The sequence below is a fragment of the Microcebus murinus genome, chromosome 1 (assembly GCF_040939455.1).
Source record: "Microcebus murinus isolate Inina chromosome 1, M.murinus_Inina_mat1.0, whole genome shotgun sequence".
Classification (NCBI taxonomy): Eukaryota; Metazoa; Chordata; class Mammalia; order Primates; family Cheirogaleidae; genus Microcebus; species Microcebus murinus.
In genome coordinates this window covers 3,276,679-3,301,242 of record NC_134104.1, presented here as the reverse complement: position 1 = coordinate 3,301,242, position 24,564 = coordinate 3,276,679, and the positions used below count along the sequence as shown (strand labels likewise).

The 24,564-nt window shown below is 60.2% G+C and overlaps 1 protein-coding gene across 2 annotated transcripts; it reads right to left on the bottom strand.

Annotated features, from left to right (window-relative positions):
• Positions 1–2,719: 2,719 nt before the first annotated feature.
• TMPRSS3 (transmembrane serine protease 3) lies at positions 2,720–23,489 on the bottom strand. Of its 2 annotated transcripts, none has more exons than XM_012779056.2 (12): positions 23,351–23,489; positions 18,526–18,636; positions 17,547–17,663; positions 17,047–17,170; positions 14,136–14,261; positions 12,902–12,945; positions 12,052–12,217; positions 10,659–10,828; positions 9,029–9,124; positions 6,122–6,267; positions 5,320–5,472; positions 2,720–3,390 (listed from the first exon to the last, which is right to left on the bottom strand). In XM_012779056.2, the coding sequence occupies exons 1-12, from the start codon at positions 23,442–23,444 to the stop codon at positions 3,373–3,375; spliced, it is 1,365 nt and encodes a 454-aa protein (XP_012634510.1). In that variant the 5' UTR covers positions 23,445–23,489; the 3' UTR covers positions 2,720–3,372. The 2 variants fall into 2 exon arrangements, with proteins under 2 accessions (XP_012634510.1, XP_012634509.1); XM_012779055.2 differs by having other exon boundaries at positions 6,122–6,264.
• Positions 23,490–24,564: the final 1,075 nt, after the last annotated feature.

The following is a 24,564-nucleotide window of genomic DNA, read 5'->3' as shown; positions in this document are numbered from 1 at the left end:
CCGTCCCTCCCAGCTTCCCCTGACTCCACCAAGCTGCATTCACTTAAACTGCCCGTGTGAGGCTCAGTGCTATCCGGCGGGAACGTGGCCCTGTCCCCTAGGAGGTGCGCCTGGGGTGAATCTGCAGACTCCCGGCCTGGGCTCACGGGGGCTGTGCGGGTGAGCAGAACGCAGCCCCGTTCTCAACCAGCGTAGCCTGGGAGGAGACAGGCTGGGACACCGGCGAGTGCCTTGCCACCTAAGCGCCAACACGCACGTGCACAGGCGCACACACGCTTGCTAGGGGAGCCCAGAAGAAAGGGTGCCTTCCCTCCACGGGGCCACGGATTTCAGGGAGGATTCAGACCACCCCGGCACCCCAGAAGAGGCAAGAAGTGGGTCGCAAAAGCAGCACATCTGAAGAAGCCCCCCAGAGCGGAGTGCAGGTCAGGCCGTGGCTGCACGCGCTGAGACTGCCGACCTGTTAGGACTCCCGCGTACAGTGCTCCCACAGACACGTGGCTGAGGCTGGGACCCGTGGCACGGGCCAGTGCAACTGTACTCGTGCCCTGAACTTCACCTGCCGGGGGCTCCCGCATGGGTCTCAGGGACGGTGACAGGGTGGGGGGCTTCCACCGCAGGCCTTCTGAGTGTGTCCTGCGCCACCCCAGGTACAGAGACGTGGAGGACACAGACTTGGGCAGGTGTCCTCCGTGCGGGCAGATAACCCCCGTGTACTAGGGGAGAGGCAAGTGCCTGCGGTTTTCCCGGCCAACTACAGTGCTGACATTTTGACCCATTTTAACACCCTTTTTCCCCAAATATTTTATAATATTGTTAGGTCTTCTAGCATTCATTTCCAATGGTTAAATCCATATCACAGTCTGGGGTCGGGGGAGTGAGAGAGAAAAGAGGGAGTCTGTCCGGCCCATCCGGGTGCAGGCAGGCGTCCTGCTCATTCTCTAACTCTCCTTGCCATTTCTCGGAGGGCGGCTGCAGGTTAGGCGAGCTCTGGCCACGGTGTCCCGCCGGACTCCCACTCTGGCCCGGCTGTCGAGAGGGAGGAAGGCGCCAGGCTGTGTCCAGGGGAAGCGGGAAAGGACGCCGACAGCTCCATCCCGGCACCCTCCCGCCCAAGCAGCGAATGTCCCCACTAAGTGACTAGATAGTTCCTTAAAGGAGGGAGATGTTAGGACTCTGAGTTACACATGTGTCTCACGGTGTTCAGACCGGGGTGGTGCAAAGCCCTGGTAAACTCAAATGCCGGGTGTCGCTCCCCAGCTGCCTTGGCTCCTGCCGGCACAGCTGCCCCTCCGAACCCGGCTCGCCAGGCCGGTGAGTGGTCTGGGGACGTGCTTGACTCTTCACGCCCTGGTTTCCCCATGGGCAGGATGGGAATATGTCACAGTCCCTGTCTCATGGGATGTTGTGCAAACAGAACAGGTGAACACGTGCAGAGCATGGTGCCAGGCAGAGGTGATGCTTCACTAATTGCTACCATTCGTGTTATCCATGACCTTTTGAGAGGAGACTGTAGATGTCAAACATTCCCTAATAAAACCCAATTATGGAAGGCTGAGACCACAGCGGGCTAGAGATGCGCATCACGTTTTCTCAATCGAGATGACGGCACCGGAAATCTTGAGCGTCTTCACAGTTTGGAGCTGCAACACATGAGCCGCCACTGCTTTCAAAGAGAGCGGGCAAAGCCGCTTTGGAATGGTCCTGTTGTTTTCTGACACGCACAGAAGTCCCTGGAGCGACGCCGGTGTGGAGGGTAACCGCAACACAGCGGCCGCGAGGCCGGTTTGCTGGGCTTTCCGCATCCCGGCTCTTTCGCATCCCCAGAGCAGCTCCCGGGAGCCACGCTCTTCCCCGCGCACCCGGACCCGGCTCTGCGCCGTCTTCCAGACACACGGGCCCGGCCGTTGTTGCCACGGGCAAAACAACTGGTTCACATTCTGATTGATTAATTTGTGACAAGCACAATGGCCAATGGCTACTTACCAAGTCACACTCCTCTGTCACACGTGTGTTCGGGGGAGCACAAGGGTGTGTGGCCAGCCAGGAGGGGCGTCTAGCCCTGCAGGTTTTGGGTGTGGAGGTCGGGAAGCCCTGGCCTGTTGCTGACCTCTGAGCGTCTACTCCACTTGCCCACAAGGCCCCCAGGGCAGGGCGCTGTGTCTCAGCCCAGAACCTCATCTGTTCTTTTTTTCTTTTTTCTGAGACAGAGTCTCACTCTGTTGCATGGGCTAGAGTGAGTGCCGTGGCGTCAGCCTAGCTCACAGCAACCTCTAACTCCTGGGCTCAAGCGATCCTCCTGCCTCAGCCTCCCGAGTAGCTGGGACTACAGGCACTCGCCACCATGCCCGGCTGATTTTTTCTATATATTTTTAGTTGGCCAATTAATTTCTTTCTATTTATAGTAGAGACGGGGTCTCATTCTTTCTCAGGCTGGTCTCAAACTCCTGAGCTCAAATGATCCTCCCGCCTTGGCCTCCCAGAGTCCTAGGGTTACAGGTGTGAGCCCCTGTGCCCGGCCTCCTCGTCTATTCTCACTCACCTCGAGTCTTGGGGTAGAATGTGAGTTAATTCTAATCTGCTGAGAAACCTTGTCTAACAGAAAAATGCCAGATCCACAATGTATATACAAGAGATCAAAGAAATGGAGCCTCCCGCATTAAACTTACAATTCCAACCTACACATGCAATCAGCATCCGTTCAAACTAGCCCGACAAACGGGTGACAAGTGTCCCTCGACGGGTGAGCCCGGAGCACATACATTTTTTGGAAGCAAGAGACAATGATACGTACGTCAAGCACCAAATGCTACAGACAAATAATGATAATACACCTTACAACTAATCATCCACAGATTAAGTTCCCCACACGTAGAAGTAGATCTTGGGAGCAGAACATGTGGGTTTGGTCCTGGCCCCCAGGGTAGAGACGTGCAGATGGCTGCGTCCACAGTGGCGCACTCCTGCGGTTCCGGGTGGCGCGTCTCTGCCAGGCGGCCGTGGGTTGCTCTGTGCATGAGACTGCCGAACGTCTCGCCGGGAATGTTGCGTGGCCCCCGTGGAGAAAACCAGGGGACAGATGGGAAGGGCAGCCCCTGGGAGGCGCCCTGCTTCCATTCTCAGTGAAGGTGGGAAAGAGCTCCAAGGTCATTTCAGCCCGAGCCCCGGCGGCTGGCGAGAGGTCACAGGCGTCAGAAGCAGCCGTGCCGGGCGTGGAGGGTGAGGGAAGCTGCCCTCGGCTCTGCCACGGGTAACAGAGAGCAGAGCACGGAGGCCATCTGCTCACGTCCGCATTCCCACACGGGGGCCAGGGAGGGCCAGGCTGTCTCTGTCACCGCGGGAACACGCAGTGGCGGCTTGTCCCCTCGCTGTTCAAGTTTTCAGGTCCCTCTGAAAGTGAAAGCACAGGCGTTACTGTTCTGGGCACTCGCAGCCATCTCTCAGGCCCTGCCACCGAGCGGGCACCTGCCTGTGGCCCTGGGAGAAGTGCCAGGCTGTTCTCCGCGTTGGGGACAAGTGGCCTCTGACTGGGAGGCCGCTAGCCCTGTGGGACCCCAGACAGGTGCGGAAAAGCCCCTGCTCGTTTCATCCCTGCCCTGAGGTTGTCACAGAACTCACATGTGACCTTTCCCAGTCTTGACACTCGACAGTGTTCCAAGTTCCAGTTTGCATCAGAACGATTTCTTTCTTTTTTCTTTTTTTTTTTTTTTTTTGACACAGAGTCTCACTCTGTCACCCGGGCTAGAGTGCCGTGGCATCAGCCTATCTCACAGGAGGGCTCAAGCGATCCTCCTGCCTCAGCCTCCTGAGTAGCTGGGACTACAGGCATGCGCCACCATGCCCGGCTCATTTCTTCTATATATTTTTAGCTGGCCAATTAATTTCTTTCTATTTTTAGTAGAGATGGGGTCTCGCTCTTGCTCAGGCTGGTTTTGAACTCCTGACCTTGACGGATCCTCCTGCCTCGGCCTCCCAGAGTGCTAGGATTACAGGCGCGAGCCACCGCGCCCGGCCAGAACGATTTTGTTTTAAGCCCCAACCGGACAGAGGAAACTGCCGGATGAAAATGCAGATGCTACAGCAGCTAATAGGTGGGACATTCCCCACCAGACGTGGAGCCCCGGAAACCCTCACACTGATGCTCGCGTGGAACGACTAAATGCAGAGCCCCCGGAGCACCTCTCAAGGGCCGGGTGGGGGAGCCTCCTCTGGGCCTGAACGGAGACTTGGGAGGGTGTGTGGCCTCACTGTCTGGTGGCCTCACTGTAGCACAGGGACTCGCTGAACATCCTTCACAGATTCTTGGAAACTGTGACTCTAAGGGAAATGACATAGAGTGAAACGAATTTTTTTTCTCCCCACATTATAACGAAACTATGTTGAAAGGAAGGACATTATCTGAGGACCTGCTGTACGTGGATTCCCTAAGTCACGGTTTCCAAGAACTCGTCAGCGGCAGTGAGAGAGGACCTGCCGCGTGGGACGCTGCTCCAAGGACAGGCGTGAGGCTCAGCTGGAGACAAGGCAGCAGGTGTCTGCTGAGCGCCCACAAGAAGGCACGGGTGCCTCTGGGGCCCCCACAGTGGCCAGCCCCCCCACCCCCACCCAAGGCCCCACGTTGCTCCCACACTGAATGTCACCACCTGCCCATCTCCACCCCTCTGCCCTCGCTCAGGGCTGGCAGGGCGGTGGAGCTCCCTTCCCCTGGCACCCAGGGACCTCAGCGGCCCTTCTTCCTCCTGCCTGCCCGGGGCCTGCCAGGCCAGCCTTGCCGAGCAGGGCCCTGCAGGCCTTGCCCCTCCAGGGGACCCCCGCGGCAGAGCCACCCCAGTCCCCAAATGCATATGTTCTGTCTCATCCCTGGCAGCTCCTCAGAGGGTGTGTGGGGTCCTCACCCACCCGTCCCCCCACCCACTGTCTCAGCCCCCACCCACCCTGTCCTCCTGGCACACACAGGCACACCCAACCCATCCTGTCCCCACGGGGGCTCCTCCTTGGCTGCCTGCCCTCTCCCTGCTTCGAGAGTCCCCTCCATCCTTCCCATCCGCTCCTCTGAATGCCAGGGCCACACTGCCAGGTCCACGCCACCAGGGCCACGCCGCCAGGGCCACGCCGCCAGGGCCACGCCACGGATCATCTGTGCCCACGTCTGTTTTCCAGCCCAAGTGTCTGACACCCAGGAGCCACCAAACCGCTGCTCTTGCAGGCCTGACGACTCCATCACTCGCTGGCTGTTTATAGCAAGACTGGGGTGCGCTTAGAGGGTGCTGGCAGCTGAGTGCCAGGGACAGTGTGAGCCAGTGAGGGTGCCACACCCACCTCCATCTGCTCGTGGATCCAGTCCAGGAAGGAGGTGATGCGGGTGTAGACGCCGGGCTTGTTCACCTCTGCACAGCCGATGCCGAAGCTGGTCGCTCCCACCAACTTCCACACCCTCCTCTCCTGGCACACCAGGGGCCCCCCGCTGTCCCCCTGGGGCAGGAGGGAAGCAAAAGTCAGGGGACAGGCAGGGTGGCAGGAACTCCCCCTCCACAATGTCACAGTGAGTGACCCAGGTTACGGAAGGGAATCTGAGGCTCGAGGATGACTCTGCCTCCAGAAGGCCCAGCAGCCTTCCGGACTCCAGCACTCCCCGGAGTGGGGTCCCCTGGCCTCTCTGGGCTGGTCCCTCCAGCCGTGTCTCCTACCAGATTCCAGATGCTGAGCCCCTGGGGTCAAGGGCAGCTGGCTGGGGGGCGGGGGCGGGGGTCTGCCTGGCCGTGGGAGAAGCTTAGTGCTGGGTGGTGCTGGAGTCCCTCCATGTGGCTTTCTGAGGCCCAGATCCCGGCTCCCCTGCCTGTCACCCTGCGGTCCCCTGCAAACTCCGAGCATCGAGCAGGGAGGGGGGCACTGCAGGACCCCTCCCCTGCCCACGCCAAGGGACGCTGGGTAAACACTGGCCCGGCCACCAGGAAAGGGGGTGATATCTTGCTATCTTGAGCAAATTTCTCCCCCACGCCCTGTAAATTTACTTTTCGCCCAGTCACAGGGAAAGGCTGGCAACGGCCCTGCCGGGGCACTTGTCAACGTGCCACGGCCTCGCCTGCCCCGTGGCCCCCAGAGGCCACCTCGGGCCCCTTACCTGGCAGCTGTCTACGCCGCCCTTCAGGTAGCCCGCGCAGAGCATGGACGGGGAGATGATGCCGCCGTACACCTCCCTGTGGTTGCAGATCTTGTTGGAAATCAGAGGGACGGCCGCGTGGTTCAGGACGGGGGAGGCGTCGCCTGCTTCAAAGCAAGGGTGGGAGTGCGCCGTGAGGACACCCAGCTCAGGGTGCAGAGGGCGTGTGCCGGGGGCCAGGGGACGAGGGGAAGAACACAGTGCCACCTGACACAAGGACGCAGGGGCAGGGGCAGCCAGGCCCTACAGGGGACTCGCAGGCTGGGACTATCCGCAGCACTGCGAGCCCTGGACTCTGTCCCTCACGGCAGCCGTGTGGGCCACTCTGCCATGTGGCAGGGCCACAGGCTGTCCTAAGGTGGCAGTGGAGGGGGAGGGGTCACAGGGGCCAAAAGCACCTCCTAGGGCCTGGCCTGCACCCTCGCGCTGAGCTGTCATGACAACCAAGTTACCAAAGGGAAAGAGGCTCGTGAAGCCACCTGCTCAGTCCTGGGGGTGCCGGGGTGGGTGGTCTGCAAAAAGTGTCCTCCCAAAGGCATCCCCGTCCCCGTCCCTGGGACCTGTGACTGTGTCACCTCACACTTTCAGGTGTGACGGAGGACAGACCTCGAGACGGGGAGGGGGCCCGGCTTGTGTGGCTGGACCCAGGGAAACCACAGGGGTCCCTGAAGGAGCCAGAGACGGACATGGGGTGACAGAGGCAGAGACCAGCGCCAGAGGGAGGCGGGCGGACGCTGCGCTGCTGGCCCGGAAGGTCGAGGATGGGCCGGGCAAGGAGTGCGGGCGGATTCTAGAAGCTGGAAGAAGCAGGAACAGATTCCCCCCAGAGCCCCCGGAAGGAGCACGGCCCCGCCCGCACCTTGATTTCAGCCCATGGAGAATGACTTTGGCCTCCTGACTTCCATAACTCATAAATGTGAGAAATGTGTGTCATTTTAAGCCACTAAGTTTGGAGTCCTTTGTCGCAGCAGCCACAGGAGAGGAATACGTACATCTGCGTGGATCAGCCTCACAACCTGACCACAGGGAGCGAACCCTCCAGCTAACTGGCTTGTGACCCGGTTGTCCCCACGCTCGACAGGCTTACGGCAGGGGACACGCCCACCTCCCTCACCCACCACCTCCGTGCCCGCAAGATGAGCGAGTGGCCGTGCCCACTCGGGGCTGCCCTGGGGACACACGGTTTCGTGGCACATTCTGCTCAACGGGGGGCACTCGGGGAAGCTCCCGGCGCAGGCAGGAGGCTGCGGCCAGCCGCATGCAAGATGAGCGAGTAGCTGTGCCCACTCGGGGCTGCCCTGAGGGACACACGGTTTCGTGGCACATTCAGCTCACTCGGGGGGCACTCGGGGAAGCTCCCGGTGCAGGCAGGAGGCTACAGCCAGCTGCGAGGACAGAGCCCGCGGCGGCAGAGGGGCTTGTTGGACCTTCCGTGGGGGGCAGAGCAGATGGCTAGAGGGAAGATGGGCAACCCTGCAGACGGGTCCTGAACCTCCCAGGAAAAGGGGGCTCCAGCCCCCGCTCCTCCGAGTTCAGCATAGTTGGAATCACTCTGGGGGGCCGTGTGGTCTCCAGCAAGAACTCAGCAGAGTTCACCTCGAGAGGAAAGGGGGGTGCAGTCACCTCCTCCCCTTCCCAGGGGCGCTGGTGCCCACGGAGCTGGGAGCCCCCCCCCGACCAGCCACGTGGCACAGGCCTGGGTGGGCTTCAAGCCACGAAGAGCCACGAATCCCTGGGCCGGCGTGGGCCCCGCTGTGGTGCTGGCGGAGTGTGGGCGAGCTGGCCCCCGAGACCCCGAGCCTGGCCGAGCCCCCGTGAGCCTTGTGCAGGGGCAGGCTCAACGAATGGGTCTCCAGAGAGAAATACTGAGCTTCCTGCGTTGGGTTGAACTGTGGCCCCCACCCCCCAAAATACGTCTCCCACCACTGTAGAAATAACCCGAACTGGGACAGTCTTTGCAGATAGGAGTAAGGCAAGGGTCTCAAGGTGGGGTCGCCCTCATTTAGGATGCGCCTGAGTCCAGTGGCTGCCACCTTTGTGAGACAAAGGGGACGGAGATTTGAGACAGAGCCTGGGGACGCCACATGACCACGAAGGCTGAGGCTGCAGTGACGGGTCTGCAGGCCAAGGGGAGCCGGGCTCGCTGGGCCACCAGGCGCCGGAGCGGCCACGGCAGATTCCCCTGGGAGCCCGGAAGGGGCCACCCCTGCAGAGCCCTGACCCCGGACTTCGGCCTCCGGGACTGAGAGAGAGTAAATCTCCCCAGTTTCCGGGCCCCCGGCTTGTTACCGCGGGAAACCGTTAAATAACACCCTGCCCACTAACACAGAGAGTGAGGGGGGAGACCCGGGTGTCCTGGCTGCGTCCTGTCCACGCTGACAGAGGATGGCACTGGTCTCCATGTGGGCACTGCCATTACTAACGTGGCCGCTCCTGTTGCCGTCACAGCAGTCACAGCCCATCTGGTTGCTGTCCCTTCTTGATCTTTGCAGGATGAGACGACAAGTGTTCCAAAGTCCCGCAAGGAAATAGCTCTTCACGGCGGTCACAAATCCCTGACTGCTGGAGCTATAGGGGGCCGGCCGGGCTCCCCACGCACCCCGCTGGCAGGCAGGGAGGGCCGGCAGGAGGAGAAGCACTGGAAGTCGGGGAAGGCGGGACTCGCGCCCCAGAAGGCCTGCGGTTTTACGCTGTCCCAGACAAAATGAACCGAGACGTGTGACCACAGGCACCTGGCCCATGTGTGTTTCCGACGGCTGACACACACACACACACCCGGCCGGGGAGTCTGGGCTTCCCGGGGGACCCTCACGCTGGGGTGGGGAGGCCCCTCCCTGGGAATCTCAGCTCCTGGCCCAGCCCACTGACCTCCGTCCTCGGTGGCACCCCATCCCGACGTCCAGCACAACTTCCCGTCTGGAAAGTTCTCCTCCGAGTTGGGCAGGCAGACGGGCTGGATCATCTCTGCGTGAAAGGGAAACGGAAACTCTCAACCCGACTGAGGCAGGAGCCGCAGAGAATCGACCTCGTCCGTCTCTGCGGAGGCAGACGGCCTCCCAGGGAGAGGCCAAGCCCTTGGTTGTCTGAGAGCAGTTAGTGCAGAGCAGGGGCCGGGAGAGTGGCCCGGGAGACAGGCACACAGATGGGAGCAATCGTGTCCCAACAAAGTTCTACTTGCCAAGCAGGCCAGGCGAGGGGCAGGCTCCGCCACCCCAGTCTAGACCGCGGGTCCCTGCAATGCCTCACAGAGCTCGGCTCCACGAACACTCCTGTCGTCCTGACACCCCCAGAGGCGGCCAGCGTGCCTTGCTGGGGGCCGGGTTCCACGAGCCTCCCCCCAAAGGCAGAGTGTCACACGCGTGCCGCACGGCTGTCCTGAGAACACGCCCTGCGGCGCGCTAAGCGTTTCCGGGCAACGATGGGGAGGTGGAGAAGGAACAAAAGGGCCCATTATGATGATTTTTGTCAAAGTACAAGCGCTGGCACCATGTCCCTTATAACCAAATATCATTAATAACAGTCAGCAAACGAGCACGGCCACGACAGTTCCTCTCTGTTTCTCTGGATATGTGCGAGTCAGAGTGTTACGTGTGCCATGTGATAAACACCCTGATGACTCTGCCAGGTGGCGCCATGGCTGGTCTCCTGCCAGGACCTGCTCCAGTAAGGGGACAGTTCACCGTATGTACCATGCCTGCCCACCCTGCAAGCCACCCGTCTTCCTCGGGAAGGACAGGACCCTTATTTATTGAAGATCGGGCTCGCCACGCCTTGTCTGCACCTACAGAATGTTCGAAGGTGCTGTGCGGTGTGGCTTCTCTGCTGGCTTTGTGACATCCACAGAACAGGACTCGACTTTTCCAAGAAACAAGGCGTCTGGAGCCAGCTGAGCACAGCCCTGGCAGGGAATGGGAGGAGACGGCCACCACCAGGCCGGCTGTGACAGGGACTCTGCCCTCCACCTAGAGACACGGGCAGGTGCCTGGTGCTGGCAGGGCCCAGTCACAACATGCACCTGGACGGGGAAGTGCTCTGGCCCCAGGGGCAGGTGACTCTCGTCCCCCACCTAGAGGCACCAGGAAGTCTGGCCTGGGGACACTCTGCCTCCAGGTGGCAGGAGCAGGGAGGAGGTGGCACATGACCAGAGTAGAACCCCAAGAGCTCGAAAATTAACTTATCATTGGAAGTGGGCCAGGATCCACAAAATGCACCTAAGCAGGGCAACTGCCTGCTAACACTGGAAACTTACACAGGACTCCACATCCACTAACATCATAACCAAATCGTCCAGGATACAAGGGAGAATTACTTATCATGTAAGAACCCAGAAAGTGGCAACTTCAGGAGAAAAGACAATCAACTGGCCCCAACGCGAGCCAGATGTCGGAATTATCCCACAAGGATTATAAAGCGGCCATCACAAACATGCTTCAACAAGTAATTACCAATTCTCTTGAGACAAACGAAAGCAACAGAACCACCCGGAACCCAGACGTACCGTCAAACGTGAGCGGCCCGGCCAGCTTCATGAGCGCGATGTCATTGCCCAGCCTCTTGGGCTTGTACTTGCTGTGGTAGACGATCTTCTCCACCATGTGGGATGGGGCCGGGCTGTCCAGCAAGGACACAAGCCCCACCTGGATGGTCCAGGACTTGGGGAGGTACAGGCTGCAGCAAAAGAGCAGGAGGTAAACACAGAGACCCCGCCGTCACCCCACTCACCCAAGCATCCTGGGAGCCGGGAGAAGGCCCTCCTGCCTGGCCTGTTCACACTGGACACCGACCGCGGCTCCCACGCCCTGCAGAATCACAGACCCACACGCATGTCTCCTAGACATGCCCCACCCTGCCCCTCGGGAGTCCTCTCGGCATTGGAAACCCACACTCAGCTCTGCTCACTGCGGGGCTCTGTCAGGGCCCATTCTCTACCAGCAGCAACCCAAGCAGGAGGTGAAAATAACGGGGGAACCGCTGTGTTGGGGAGTCTTCCCTGCATTTCCCCACACTCTATGCTCCTGCCAGTGTAAGAAGATGCCTGGTGCCCCACGGGGGACCTGCAACTCCCTGCCCACCCTGCACCAGCTCGTCCTGTCTCAGCTGTGCCAGGGTCCACCGCAATTAGCTGCAAGAAGGTCGGGCCTTTTATCTGATGGGCTTCCCTGCCCAGAGCTTCCTCCCCACTCTTTCTAACTTTGGGGAGACAAAGTGACAACGAAGCCAGTGTGCTCATTCCTGCCCGCCAGCACCGTTCGCAATCCTCGACTCTGCGAGGGGCACAGCCCTCTGGAGACAGGACAGCTCGGAGCACGGGCCCCAGTGTCTCTTGCCTGGGTCCTAACCGATCCCAATCTTACCTCTTCCTGCACAGAGGATAGTGCCTGGCGGGGTTAGGGACTGTGCTTCTGCCACGTACAAGCAGATGCCCTTTAGTGACCTACAGCCAGGCATGGTCTCGCACCCACGCTTGGACGTATGTGCACACACGGAGGCGCCACAGCCGTGCACAGCCGTGAGCTGGACCCCGCGTCGGAGCAGTGGGACAGAAGCACTCCGAAAGCTTCCTCCCGGGCTGCTGTGCTCACTCAGATGCTGAATAAAACCAACTTTAGCTCTTCAAAAGCTTGAATTTTTTTTTTCTTTAGTCCACACTTTTCTGTACGAGCTACGGGTCTAAAAACCTTAAACAGGCTCGGGGTCAGCAGTCCCTGTGAGCTGACGGTGGCGGGTGTGGGCTGAGCAGAGAGGCCGTCCACCTGGCGTGACCTGGTGGAGCCCCGCCTGCCTGTTCCTGCCCCTGCCCCCACCGCCCGCGTCGGCCGCACCCCCACGGGGCCCGGGCACCGGCCGGGGTCTGGGAGACGGGCGCCACCCGACCGGGTCGGGGCACTCACTCGTAGACGCAGTGTGCCGCGGTGACGATCCACAACGGGGTGATGACGGAGCCCCCGCACAGGTGGTAGCCCTGGAACTGCAGGCTGACCTGCCAGGGCCACTGCGCCGGCCAGGACGTGTTCCCACCCACGATGCGCGGGCTGTAGCCCGTCCGCAGGCCACAGGCTGTGGGGGAGAGCAGGGCTTGCAGGCCGACCCCGCAGACTTTTCCGGGGCCTGCTTGTCTCTCCCCGGTGTTGCTGCTACCTGCCCAGAGCTCTCGGCAGTGCTAAGGCGCACTGCAATGGGGCCCCCGGGGTGAGCAGTGGCGCAGGCTGGGGGGGAGGGGACTTGAGGACAGGCGGGTGTTGCAGGGGTGCAGTGGGAAGAGCCCATCAGAGCAGAGAGCCCCCTGCCTGGTCAGCAGCGCCCCCAGCCCCTTCCCCGGTGATGACAACACACAGGGACGCCTGACAGCTCCCCAGAGGAGCCGCCCCCTGCCTCACTACCACAGGTGCCAGCCAGCACCCCCCCCCACCTCTCCTGACCCCACCCCTGCCACCTGGACTCACCTCCCAGGCATGAACAAGGGGGCTGTCCCCGACCCTGGGGCCTGCACAAACTTAAGGAGAGAGGGATAGAGTGGCAGGACTCACGGACCTGGGTCCTATATGCTGCTAAGAAGTCACCCCTAGCTGCCTCCCTCACCTGACAAGTGGGGCCGACACTGCTGCCCCCCTCTGCCAGGTGGGGGGTGCGCAGAGTTCCCCGCTGGCACCCGGAGGGGAGGGACTCAGGGCAGTCCTCAGAGGCGGCGGGGCGGGGAACAGGAGCCTGGGCGTTGGATCTCTGCGTCGCAGAAACCCTTACCTGTGCACTTCAAGGTGACCACGTGACCCGAGGCACATCCCTCCCTACAGGGGGAAGAAAGCAGGCTGCATGAGAGACGGCTGAGGCCTGGGGAGCAAGCGCTCTTTTTGCACTTCACCTTGGGGTAACGGAAAAGTAAACTCTGTTCTCCCCACGCTGCAATATCGGTTGCCGTCTCAGTCTATGTGAAAAACGAAGCGAACCGTGGGAGTGAGGAGAGGTATAAACATAAACATAAACCCATGTCACTGCACGCCCGATTCACCCAGTGTCCTTCACATCCTGGCCCCTGGGGGACACGGCATGCCCAGGGGACGGCGTGGCCCGCTCTCCAGGGCCCCACGGCCTGGCTTCACCCACACACCTCCCAGAGGACGCCTCCAGGGCAGCAAAGTGTGACTGCCCCAGAATGACAGACGCTCCCTCCTGCCCCACACGGGGGATGGGGACCAGGGCATGCGCTGATCTCAGTGAAGGGAGAGGGGTCCCCGGATCTTTGTCACTTTTCCTGCCCTTAGAGCCTCAGCCTCATCACGCAGGGGCAAGCTTGTGTCTCCAGGCAGGGGGAGCTGCCCCCCGACTGCCCCGGGCGTCCCGGGCGCTTGTCCATTCCCCGACGGACAGACTGGCAAGCCTGTTCCCAGAGCAGGGAACACACAGCTCAGGCGTCAGGAAGAGAGCAGGCACCGTGCGTTCGGGACACTGGCCGCACCTGCCCCCCACCCCAGGCCCGGCGCTCGGCAGGTGAGTCTGCTCCGCCCCAGGTGCTGACTGCTATTTAAGGACACCTGGCTTTACCTGCCCCGTGAGTTGTTGGGGGAAACGTGTAAAATGAAGGAGGCATGCTAAAGTACTTAGTAAACAAAGAGGGTAAACTTCTTTCTTAATTTCCGTTTCTTTTTCCCTCCCTCCCGACCCTTGCTGCTTCCGTTCCCCAGACATCCTGGGCCGCCTGGCGCGAGAACACGCACATCACGCGTGCAGCACGGTCACTCCTGTACCCCAGCTCCTGCCTTGTCCCCGTCGGCCTCAGTGGCCTACAATGGGAGTAGGTTCTCGAGCCCCCGCCTGGCGCATCTGCCCCTCTAACCTGGGCGGCCACCTGCCCCGTGTCCTGCGACAGCAGTCCCCTTTGCCCCCCGAGTCTGCGTGGAGCCGAGCGCGGCCCCACAAACCCGGCAGGCGGCCCACGCCAGGGCGGATGGCGGCACCGCCCGGCGACCCACCGACTCACCTGACGTACACGGCGTGGTGCAGGGCCGTCACCTTGTCGTCTGGCAAGAGGTGGTTGATGGACACGAAGTCCTCCTGGAACTGCTCCTCGACCGAGCTCACCCGGAGGCTGTCGGAGCTGACGTAGCTGCAGGCACGTAGACACAGACCGTGTGTTAAATTTGCTCCCTGTCGCACGGGGCTCACACGCGGGGGTGTCGTTTCGTCCCCCCAAAACCATCGCAGGCCCCTTTGCCAGTAGAATAGCGTCCCCTCACCTTAGCCGTGTCCCCACCTGGCATGGCCTGGGCCCTTCCGCCTCCGCCCGCGCCACGGCCCTGCCCGCCCACCCGGGGGGCATGCAGCCACGCAGGAGGGGACCATTTCCTGGGGCCAGGGGTCAGGTCCCAGCCTTGACCCATTCGGCTGCAATGGCCTTCGCACGGCCTGACACGCGTCCGGGGGCCGCGGACGCAGAACTGGGTGCGGGGTGTCAGCTGGGCCCCAAGGCGGGGATGCCGTGCACCCCGAGAACACGGTCAGGGAGGACGGGGCCTCTGGGTCTGTGGGGGGCGGGGGCGAACACGCACGAGGAGGCGCTTCGGGGCGCCAGGCCCCCCAGCAGGTGTCTAACGCGTCCGGAAATGGCGCTGCTGGGGTGCGGGGTGGAGCGGCTGCCATTTCTGTCTAAGGTAGCGAATGTTTGGAGAGTCGCGAGGTGGAGGATAAATGGCCATTGTCCCCTGTCTTCGTGCAGTGACAGAGCATGGTGCGGTCATCGGCCCGCGTCCCCAGCTACCGCGCCCCTTGCCAGCAGGTCTCAGCAGGCCACCATGGGTGCGGAGGGGACGTGTGCGCGGAATGAACGTCCCGCCAGCTCCGCCTTTGGAAGGAAACGCAGTCTAGGCAGCCGTGACGACCTCCGCAGCCCTCGCAGGGCCCGGTCAGCTCGCCCTCGTGCAGGCGCCGCGTGGAAGAGCCAGCCATTGCCGGGACAGCCGGGCGCCGCGTGGAAGGGCCAGCCTTGCTGGGACAGCCGGGCGCCGTTGTCCAGGTCTCTCGGTGGCAGTGACGACAGCGGCAACCACAGCCTCAGGCGTGCGCCCACGTGCCAGCTCGCCCCACACCCACAAGGCCATTCGAGCTCACGACGATCCTTCAAAGCAGGGCCTAGTGTCCCCCCTACTTTCTCAGGGAGGAAACCGAGGCACCAGCTACGTGGCTTGGCGGAGTCTGCACCGGGGTCCGAGCGGAGCGACCCGGCTGGGCAGTCCTCGGTCCCGGTCGTCTGTGAGTCACTGACACCTCGCACGGGTCGTGGTGGACCAGACAGGATCACAGAGGGAGCTTCGGAGAGTGAGGCGGGAAGAATGAGCAAAGCAGAACGCAGAAGTGACCCTTGGAAACGAAGCCCCAGGCAGGGGAGAGAGGAGCACGGCCGCGGCGGGGAAGGGGAGGCGCCCAGGTGGCAGGCTGCACAGATGGCCCTGCCTGGACTTCTCCAGCGGGGAGCATTGTGGACGCAGGAAGGGACATTTTAGCAACAGGCTGGGGTGGAGGCCGACCTGAGAGCTGTCACACGGCAGGGTAGCCCCGAATGCTGCCCGGGGAGGCCAGGGTTCCTCACTGCGGGCGGCTGGGGGTGCAGAGCTGAGTGTTGCGTGTGACAGCAGAGAGGCCCCGGGACCCACCCAGGGCAGGTGGCCTGTGCTCCAGGACAGAACGGGGCGGACAAGGAAAGCGAAAGGGACCCCTCCCCACGCCCGTGCGTCTGAGCAGAGGGTTGGCAGGGAGCAGAAATGCCTAACGAGGACGCTCTCGGCTGTCCGTCCGTCTGTGACATAAACAACTTCTCCTTGTCTTTGAGGAGTAAAGTCTACGCCATTCTCGAAGGCATTTGTGTGGGTGCTTCCTGCTGTGCTTGCCGAACCTGGACTGCAGCTGGTTTCTAACCCGGGTCGGCGTGGGGTGAGAGGAGCCAGGTCTCGGGGACCCAGGAGGGCATGTGGGGCTTCACCGGCTTTGGAGAAGCAGAGCTGAGAACGTGGTGCACCGAACCTGAAAGCCGCATCTCGGAGGCCGAGTCAGAGCAGCGTGGCTTCGGTGACGCCCTTTCCTTGGCGCGAGGCAGGGTGCAGGCCCGCCGGCCCTGAACTCCGGGTCAAGAGCAAAAAGGAGTGTGGGAGGTGTTCTGGGACCCACGGCCACACGCATTCGTATGAAGTCGGACGGAAGGAGCCAGGGAAGGAGAAGGACTGTATCTGGGCAAAAATGTGTCGCTTGGATGCAAAAAGATCACACAAGCACCACCAAATCCTGAAACGTGAAAAGCCCGCTGCGATAGTTCTTTCTCCTACGTGTTGCTTAACGACTGTTTTGAATGGTCGTGTTTTCACCACATTTCTGACTTTTAACAGCTGGTTCTCTGGGGTTCCCGGGAGGCGTGCGTGGACACCAAGTGACCACAGCCGCTCGCGGGCCGTGTCCGGGACGCTGCCCTGCAGGCTGTAGAGGGAGGAGCGAGAGGGGTTGGTTTCCAGCGTCGAAGCTCCGTATTGCACGTTTGCGTGGAGGGTGCAAAGTGAAAGTGAAAGCAGGGTTTGCCCTACTTTCTCAGGGAGGAAACCGAGGCACCAGCTACGTAGCTTGGCTGAGTCTGCACCGGGGTTCAGACTCGGCCGGGCCCTGAGAACGCCCAGCGGCACGCCGCCGTCTGTCCCGTGTGAGTCCAGCAAGTCCCTTGGCCCGTCTGGGCCCTGGTCTGCACATCTGCGAACCGAGGACGGCGAGCGTCGCAGGGTTGCCAGGAGGGGACGCGGAGACGTGTTAAACCACCCAGCGGCGCCCGCTAAGCCGTGGCCGTCTTCCCTCTCGTTATCTCCCTGGGTGTCCCCACCCGGGGGCGGGGGCGGGGGCCACGCTCCGCAGCTTACCTGGGAAAGCCCAGCTGGCCGCAGGCAACTTCCGCGTACTGGCCTTTCCAGTCATCGGCGCACACGGTCCTCCACGAGGCAGCCGCGAACACCTGGAGCACGGCGCTCTGGCCGCTCACGCGGACTGGCGGGGAAAGCCCGTTAGCAGAGGGGGGCCCGGAGAATGCCGGGGGGGGGTCTCTCCCCAGCCCGCTCACGCCGAATCCGGCCCTCTCCCCGTCCACGGCAGCCACGGGCCCCGGGGCAGGGACAGCTCCTGCTGGCTAGACCCCGAGAAACTTCCCGGGGCTCCCGCCTTATGGCCGTGCCATCTCCCCAAGAGAAGTGGGCTCCAGGTAAGGGCCCCCCGAATGCCCAGCCCCGTAGCTCCTGGGGTGAGAGCCAGTCAAATCCCAGCTGAGGACAGGGCGTGACAATGGTGGTGACGTGGACCCAGCCCACAGACGGGAGGCTCGGGGTTGGGTCTGCTGCCCCCCGTCCCCGCAGAGCCGTGGACTCACCACACCGGTACTCGTCCTCCCCGTCTCTGCAGTCTGAGACCCCGTCGCACCGGGCCGTCAGCTCGACACACTTGAAAGACGAACGGCACCGGTACTTCCCGGAGCAGTCGAAGTGGACTGAGCAAGGGGAGGGGGCAGACAGGCCAGCGAGCATTGCAGTGCGCAGCGCTAGCTACCGTCCACCTGCCGCGTGGCGGTGAGCGTGCCCATCAGTAATGGAACCTGTACTGAAACCGCACCCCGGTCGGCCGCCCGTCCCCTTCAGCCCGATTTCTGTTCTGAATTCCAGGGGGTGGGGCCGCTGTGCCCCACTTTGTCTTGTTAAGTGGCCTGGCCCGGGAGCCACGCTCAAGGTGAGTTTAGACTCCGGAGGGCTTAGGGTCAAGAGAGAAATGCGGTGGCTGTGGGCCAACCCACCGAGCCGGCCAGCAAAGCAGCACTGACCGAGCCCGGCGCGGCCGCCCTGTTTGCTCTAACCCTGGGCAGGAAGCGAGTGAACTGGGGACCACACAGCCAAGCAGGTGACAAATGAGACTCATGGGAGGTCCAGTTATTTGAAAGGGAAATTGCTCCCTGTTACAGACCCTCCGTCCAAACGACTCACTTTCTCAAAAGCCCCATGCACCTTATGGTAACAATGGCTGGCGCACCTGGCGCCCCATGAACGGGCCTCTTTGTCTCCTCCCCAGCCCGGGGCCCCCCTCCCACCCTCGGGATCCTATTTCATCAGCCGCCTTTGGACGCTTCTAACCGGGCAGCTTCCCTGGCGACCGAGCCTCCAGCATGGCCAGCCTCCTCGGCCAGGCCCGCGCTGGCTTCGCACGCATGGCGCTCAAGCAGGCGCAGAAAACTCAAGGTCGGCAGACTCAAGGTCGGAGTTTGCTGCCCGTAATTACGGCTGGGAGACCAGGGAATGCTTGTGAAAGTTTAATCACGCCAGGGGCATTTGAGAGCCTGCTGAATAATGGATGGCACTCACCGCCCAGGCCGATGGCCAGCGCCAGGATCAACGCGATGACCCCGATGACAATGATGGGGAAGAACTTGAGAGGCAGCAGCGACAGGATCTGCGCGGCGACTTCGTCTGCATCTGGACACCAGAGAGGGGGCGAGAGCAGAAGGCCTCGAGCCCGGACTTTGCTCGGCACAAAACGTGCGCTTAGCTGCGCGCCCCCTCCCCTCAGTACAGAGCCGCCTCCGCCCAGAGAAAGCCGCCCCGGGTAGAGCAGGGCCAGCTGCCAAAGCACATTCTCCAGAGACAGGCTTTCCTTCCCCGCCTCTGACCCGGCTCTGCCCATCCCGGGTTGGGGGGGTTGCTATGGGTTGAACAGTGTCCCCCACAAAAGATATGCTGAAGTCCAAACTCCCAGGACCTCAGATTGTCATCTCGCTTGGAGCTAAGTTGAGGGTCCTTACGGAGTAAGCAAGTTCAGCCTCAGATGAGGCTGTGAGGGTGGGCTCCAATCCCACGTGACTGGAGTCCTTGTAAAAGTGGAAATTTGGACACGGAGATAAACATGCACAGAGCGAAGATGACGAGAAGAGACACAGGGAGGAGACAGTCGTGTGAGGATGCGGGCAGCCATCAGAGTGATGCACCCTCAAGCCAAAGATTATCAGCAAACGGCCAGACGCTGGAAGAGGCAAAAAGGGTCCCCTGCAGGTTTTGGAGGGAGTGTGACCTTGGGTTTCAGACTTCTGGCCCCCAGAACTGGGAGAGAATAAATTCCTATTGTTCTAAGTCACCCAGTTTTGGGGACTTTGTTTCAGCAGCCCCAGGACACTGACGCAGGGGAAGCAGCACTCCAACGTCCAAGGACGCACCTGTCCCCAAGGAGGAGGGCGTCAACCCTGCACAGGGTCCTGGCAGCCAGAGGGAGTGCCGGGGTCACCCAGAGAGGTCCCAAGGGCGGGACGTTGGCAGGGCTTGTGCACAGAGAAACTGACGGCCGTTGGTCCAGATCATCTCTTGGAGGACAAGTTAGAGCAAACAGCCTCGGAAGACAGACAGGGTCTCCCGCCGGAGCGAGAGGCAGGTTTGTTTACCGTCCGGTTTAACAAACATCATGTCACCCTGCAGAGCAAAGTCCGCACGAGGCTGCTTACAGCCCGTTATAAAAGGAAGGGCTCCCTTAATTCTGGGTTACTCAGTTACGGTTCAAACTGCCTGCATGTGCAACACCCATGTGGGCTGCTCCACGGGCCTCGGTGGGACTGGGAAGGTTAGGACAACTGGCACACACGGGACACTCGCACCACTTGCTGTGCCGTGGCTAGTGAAGTCCTCTGTCTCTGACCCAGGAGTCCCGGGCCTCCTGCCGGCATCCGTGAAACTGCAGCAGACTGACTTGTAGCTCGCAAGGAGGGTGACACCTGGGACCCCTCGCAGTTCTTGCCCACTGACCCGGGCAGACTTGGCGGGAAACGGTACGTGACGAGGGGTGAGATGCCCAGAAGGACAAGCCTCCCGGGCGGCCAGGAGAATCCCCACCGGTACCCTTCCCTCTCAGGGAGAACGAGAATGATCTCATCAAGCCTGAAAATATATCTATGCCTAGGTTGCCTTCATTAAAAATTAGGAAGTGTGGGATCCGGGGAGGGGAGACAAGCCTGCCAAGGCCACGCGGTGGCGGGGGACAGAGGCTGGCCCCGGTCTGGGTGTGCAGAGCTGAGACTCTGCTCCCTCAGCTCGCCCGCCTGTCTCGGGGAACCCATGGCTCTCCTGCGGCAAGCAAGCCCGTGGTTAGGAAATGATCAATATCACTAGAGGCTGCCCCAAAAGGAGGAGCACTGAGGACGAAAACGGGGAGAAGTGGAAAGAGGGGACAGCGGATGAGCCCGAGCAGGAGGAGGGGGGAGGAGAGGACAGGCAGAAGGAGACAGAGATAAGGACGCGGGGACCAGAGGTGCAGAGCGAGGCAGGTGAGACGACTCCGCCCCAGGACTGAGCAGCCAAGGGGGTTGGTCAGGCTGCGTCCTTGTCCTGGGTACCTGGAGCAGCACGGGGCACACAGCAGCCCCGGACAAAACTGTCAGATGGATGGATGGATGGATGAATGAATGAATGAAGGAATGACACCATGATAATGAAGGTTGTTTTAACTCAGGGTCAGAGGCCGACTCCTTTCAGGACGGCCCACCTGCAGTCCAGGGCAGCCTCCTGCAGTCCGGGGTCAGCAGAGAGGCCTCCCCCCCTCCCCCTCCCCCGCAGGCCCGGCCTGGAGGAGCCTGTGCAAACCCACTGTTCTCCATGGGGACGGCGGCCTCCACCTCGCACAGAACATCAGCGGGGGCCCCGGGCGCGGCCTTTTCTCACTCAGCTGTTCTGAGTTAGAGTGAGGAAGTGACTCCAAACTATAGAATCAAGCATTGGCGTCTAATTGGGAACTTGGTATCCGTTCCCTTTTGCTCATCCGTCATGCTGCCCCCGGGGCTGCAGCCCCCACACCGCCATGTCCCGGGACACGCTGGGATCAGAGCAACGTGTGCAGCACGTCTGCAGGGAAGGAATGCGAGTGACAAACCCGCAGGGCTGGAAACTGTCACCCTCTCTGGACATGACAAGCACACGAAGTGGACGTAACCACATGCCAGCTTCGCCACGGCTCACCCAAAGAGAAAGCACACGGACCCCCCACCTACCGCCCACAGGGGTGTAATCGCGCAAACTTTCTGGTGTGTGCAGTTGGAACTATGTACCAGAAAGCTTAGGAACAGATAAAAATTTCTGAGCTAGCGATTCCACTTCTAGGAATTTACCCTAAAATGCCATCATATAGGAGTACACGAATTCCTACCTGCGGGGACACTTGGAAGGGTGGCGTTTATAACAGCCCAAATGACCGGCAAAGAGGGCGGGTGGCACAACACATGATGCACACAAGCGGTGCCACACCTACAGCGACACTTAGCATGTCACGGGGACGGGAAGGGGGTGGCCGCCTGTTTCTGTGAAGGACCAGACAGCACGCGCAGGCTGAGTGTCCCTTATTAGAAATGCTTGGGGCTGGAAGTGTTCTGAATTGAGGATTTTTTTTCAGACTTCGGAATATTTGCATTACACTCACTGGCTCAGCGTTCCTAGCCCCAAAGTCCGAAATCGGAAGCGCCCCAGTGAGCCTTCCTCGGAGCGTCCTGCCAGAGCTCAAAACGTTTCAGGTTTGGGAGCATCTCAAATGTCGAATGGATTAGTAACGCTCAACGTGAGCTTTAAATTTGGGGCCGTATGCCCGTCCCAGCTGCCCAGCTCTGCTGCCGTGGCGGAAGCAGCCGCAGACGGCGCGCGAACAAACAGGGTCTGTGTTTCCATACAGCGCGATCTGCAGCGGCTTGACCCGTGGGCCGTAGTTCATCAACATCTAAAAATATCGAATCATTTAATGCCATGGAAACACGAACATGATACTGCTAATTTTTTTAAAAAGCCTCAAAACAGTACAAATAGCATATGTTGCTTCCAAAGGGAAAGTAGATATGTAAATAGAAAGAGGCAAGAAATCTGATAATAAAGTACGAGGAGGGTTATCCCTGAGAAACGGTGTGATTGTGCGTAATTTTTAAAAGTCTCTTCGGTCAACTGTATTTTCTAAATTTCTCTAATGAACAACACATTGTGTTATTTAAAAGGAAAAGTTTTGCTCCTTCCCACTACTAGGAATTAATTTTACGGAAGTCATTAAAAAATTAGGGGAAAGGAATACGTATGTCACTATTCAAATTCACGTTATTTATATTATAGAAACAGTAGAGACAATTAGAGGTCAAACGATGATCAAATTACACATTTACTCTATGGGATGTCTGTGCTGCCATAAGAAAAGGTGTTTATAAAGACCAAAGGGCACGTGGGAAAACGCTTGTCCATGTCTGCACCATGCATGAAACTACACGTACAGGCAAAGACAGGAAGAGAACGATCAGGCGTAAAAACCAGGTAGGATTGGGGAGTCAGGTGATTGCTGAATATTTTTTTCTTTCATTTTGCATGGATGCTAATTCTGAGCCATATTTTAAAATCATGCATCTTTTCATTTACTTGAAACCTCTCTCCCACCTCCCAGCCTTTCCAAGCCTCCCCTCACGTCAATTGTCCAGGTGGTTAAAAGAAACTGTTACGGGGGCCCCAGCCCGTGCCCTCTGCAGCCTCAGCAGAGCCGCCATGCTGCCCCTGCCCTGAGCCGCGGGGTGCCGGCGTTCTGCCCGCACCCAGTCCCTCAGTTCCGGGACCCACAAGCCCACGGCTCCCTGCGACCAGTGTGGGTAGGGTCTAGCCAAAAAGATCCCGGTGCACGGGTCGCTGGGAATCCCACGGTTTTTACCAAGCACTTGTGACTCATTTGCAAAAACAACTTTCCTTCCTTTAGTTGCCAGGACAACTGTTGTCTCCTGCCATTGGATTCTACTCTAGGCCTCTGATACCTTCGGCAGCAGTCAGTTTATTTTAAGTTTTCTGGAAGGATGGGTGGCCCCTGCCTCTCACGACTTCCTGGAAGGCTCAGGGATTTCCTGACCAGAATCTGACCTGCTCCGGGATTTACCAGGGAGACTGTGGAGCCCCAAGCTCCGAAAACCTCCAACCAGAGAATAAAACAGCTGCCTTCGGGGAGTTGGCAAGGGCTGAGCACAACAATTCCTCTCCGCCGTGCCTCCTCCCTGAGATTCGGCATAGCTAAGGGAGGGCAGGCGTCCCGCCTGTGGGTGTAAGGACATCGGGGCGATAGTTCCCCCGCAGGGACCCTCAGCCACAGTCGTCACCTAGATGGGGGCCGTGCAGAAGTCGCAGGGTCCCGCCTGGCTCCACCTACCTGGCACAACCGGACTTATCTTCAAGTCGTCAAGGCCGAAAAGCGAGCGGAAGGAGAAGGGGGCTTCGGCCGCGGGCGGGTCGTTCTCCCCCATGGTGACTATCTCAGGGCCTCGGAGGTTCGGCTCCACCTCCAGCTCCTGGGCCGAGGAAGAACAGAAAGCGTTTGTTTCCCCATTTACGGTTTTGGCGTCAGATGCACCCTTGCCATACTTCAAATCTCCGAAACCCGACAATCCACGCAAAGTGCATCCGGTACCGAGCGATTCATCAAAAACCCCTCGTCTAGTGACAGCGCGTTTTTGTCCGAACCGCCTCAGATAACAGAAAAGCTTCTAGAGTTAACGAAAACGCCAGGAACCTAATTCCGCCGAGACAATGACTTTCTCTTTCTCCAATCGGTCTTAAAATCAGCGGAATAGCGTAGCTTGGGAGAGATGCTTTTACCATTTAGAAGGTACTGTGTCACTACTCTTCAGAAGGTGAAATCACTTTCCAAGCTAGTTCCGAAATCTCTTTTTTGCGAGTGTTTTTGTCTGTCCCACGTAAACCCGACTCTTTGCACACGAGGAGCGCCCCCCGTGGCGCAGGCAGCACCGACACTTACACAGCGTCTGAGTCCCGGAACCGTAGCTGGCACCAGGGCAGGGCCCCACGGCCGTGGTATTAGTAGCTTCCCGTAAACACAGCCCTTTCCCGGCTCACGTGGGCATGACCTAATTCAGGACGCAAGTATCCGAGCCGTCCAGGCGCCCGGTCCTCCCCAGGCACAGCGAGGAGAGGAGTGGCCGGGGACGGCCGGCTGGCCCGGAGCGACACCGCAGCTCTGTTTCCCGCAAGAGAGAGAATTCCACCCACCCCCTCGCCAGGGGGACCAGAGGCCTTCCCAAGTCATTCCCAGTAACTCCGAGAGGGCGGAGGGAGCGAGGAAACGGCAGAACGTTCCCAATTAAATCCCGATTCGCGCTCCCGGACGTCAGGCGTGGTTCTCCCGGAAGCTGCGCCCACGTCTGCGGAGGCTCCAACAAGCGTGTCAACACGGATACCGGACCATCCGCTTGCGTTTCCTGCACGGCTACCGCTCGTAATGTTTGAAATTCCGAGGGAAGCCGCTAAGCCGTTGGAAACAAACTTTGCTCCACACAGTCAGAGTAAAATCTAAGCAAGAGTTTTGTACTAAAAATGTTTATTTTATTTCAACCACAAGAATAGCTC

Bases quoted from the DNA above. Each gene is read 5' to 3' on its own strand.
- TMPRSS3 (XM_012779056.2), bottom strand. From the start codon at position 23,444: ATGGGGGAGAACGACCCGCCCGCGGCCGAAGCCCCCTTCTCCTTCCGC. The intron at 12,946-14,135 runs GTGAGTCGGTGG...TTCCCCCTGTAG, and splicing joins CACCACGCCGTGTACGTCAG to GGAGGGATGTGCCTCGGGTC. The intron at 10,829-12,051 runs GTGAGTGCCCCG...CTTTTGCTGCAG, and splicing joins GCGGCACACTGCGTCTACGA to CCTGTACCTCCCCAAGTCCT.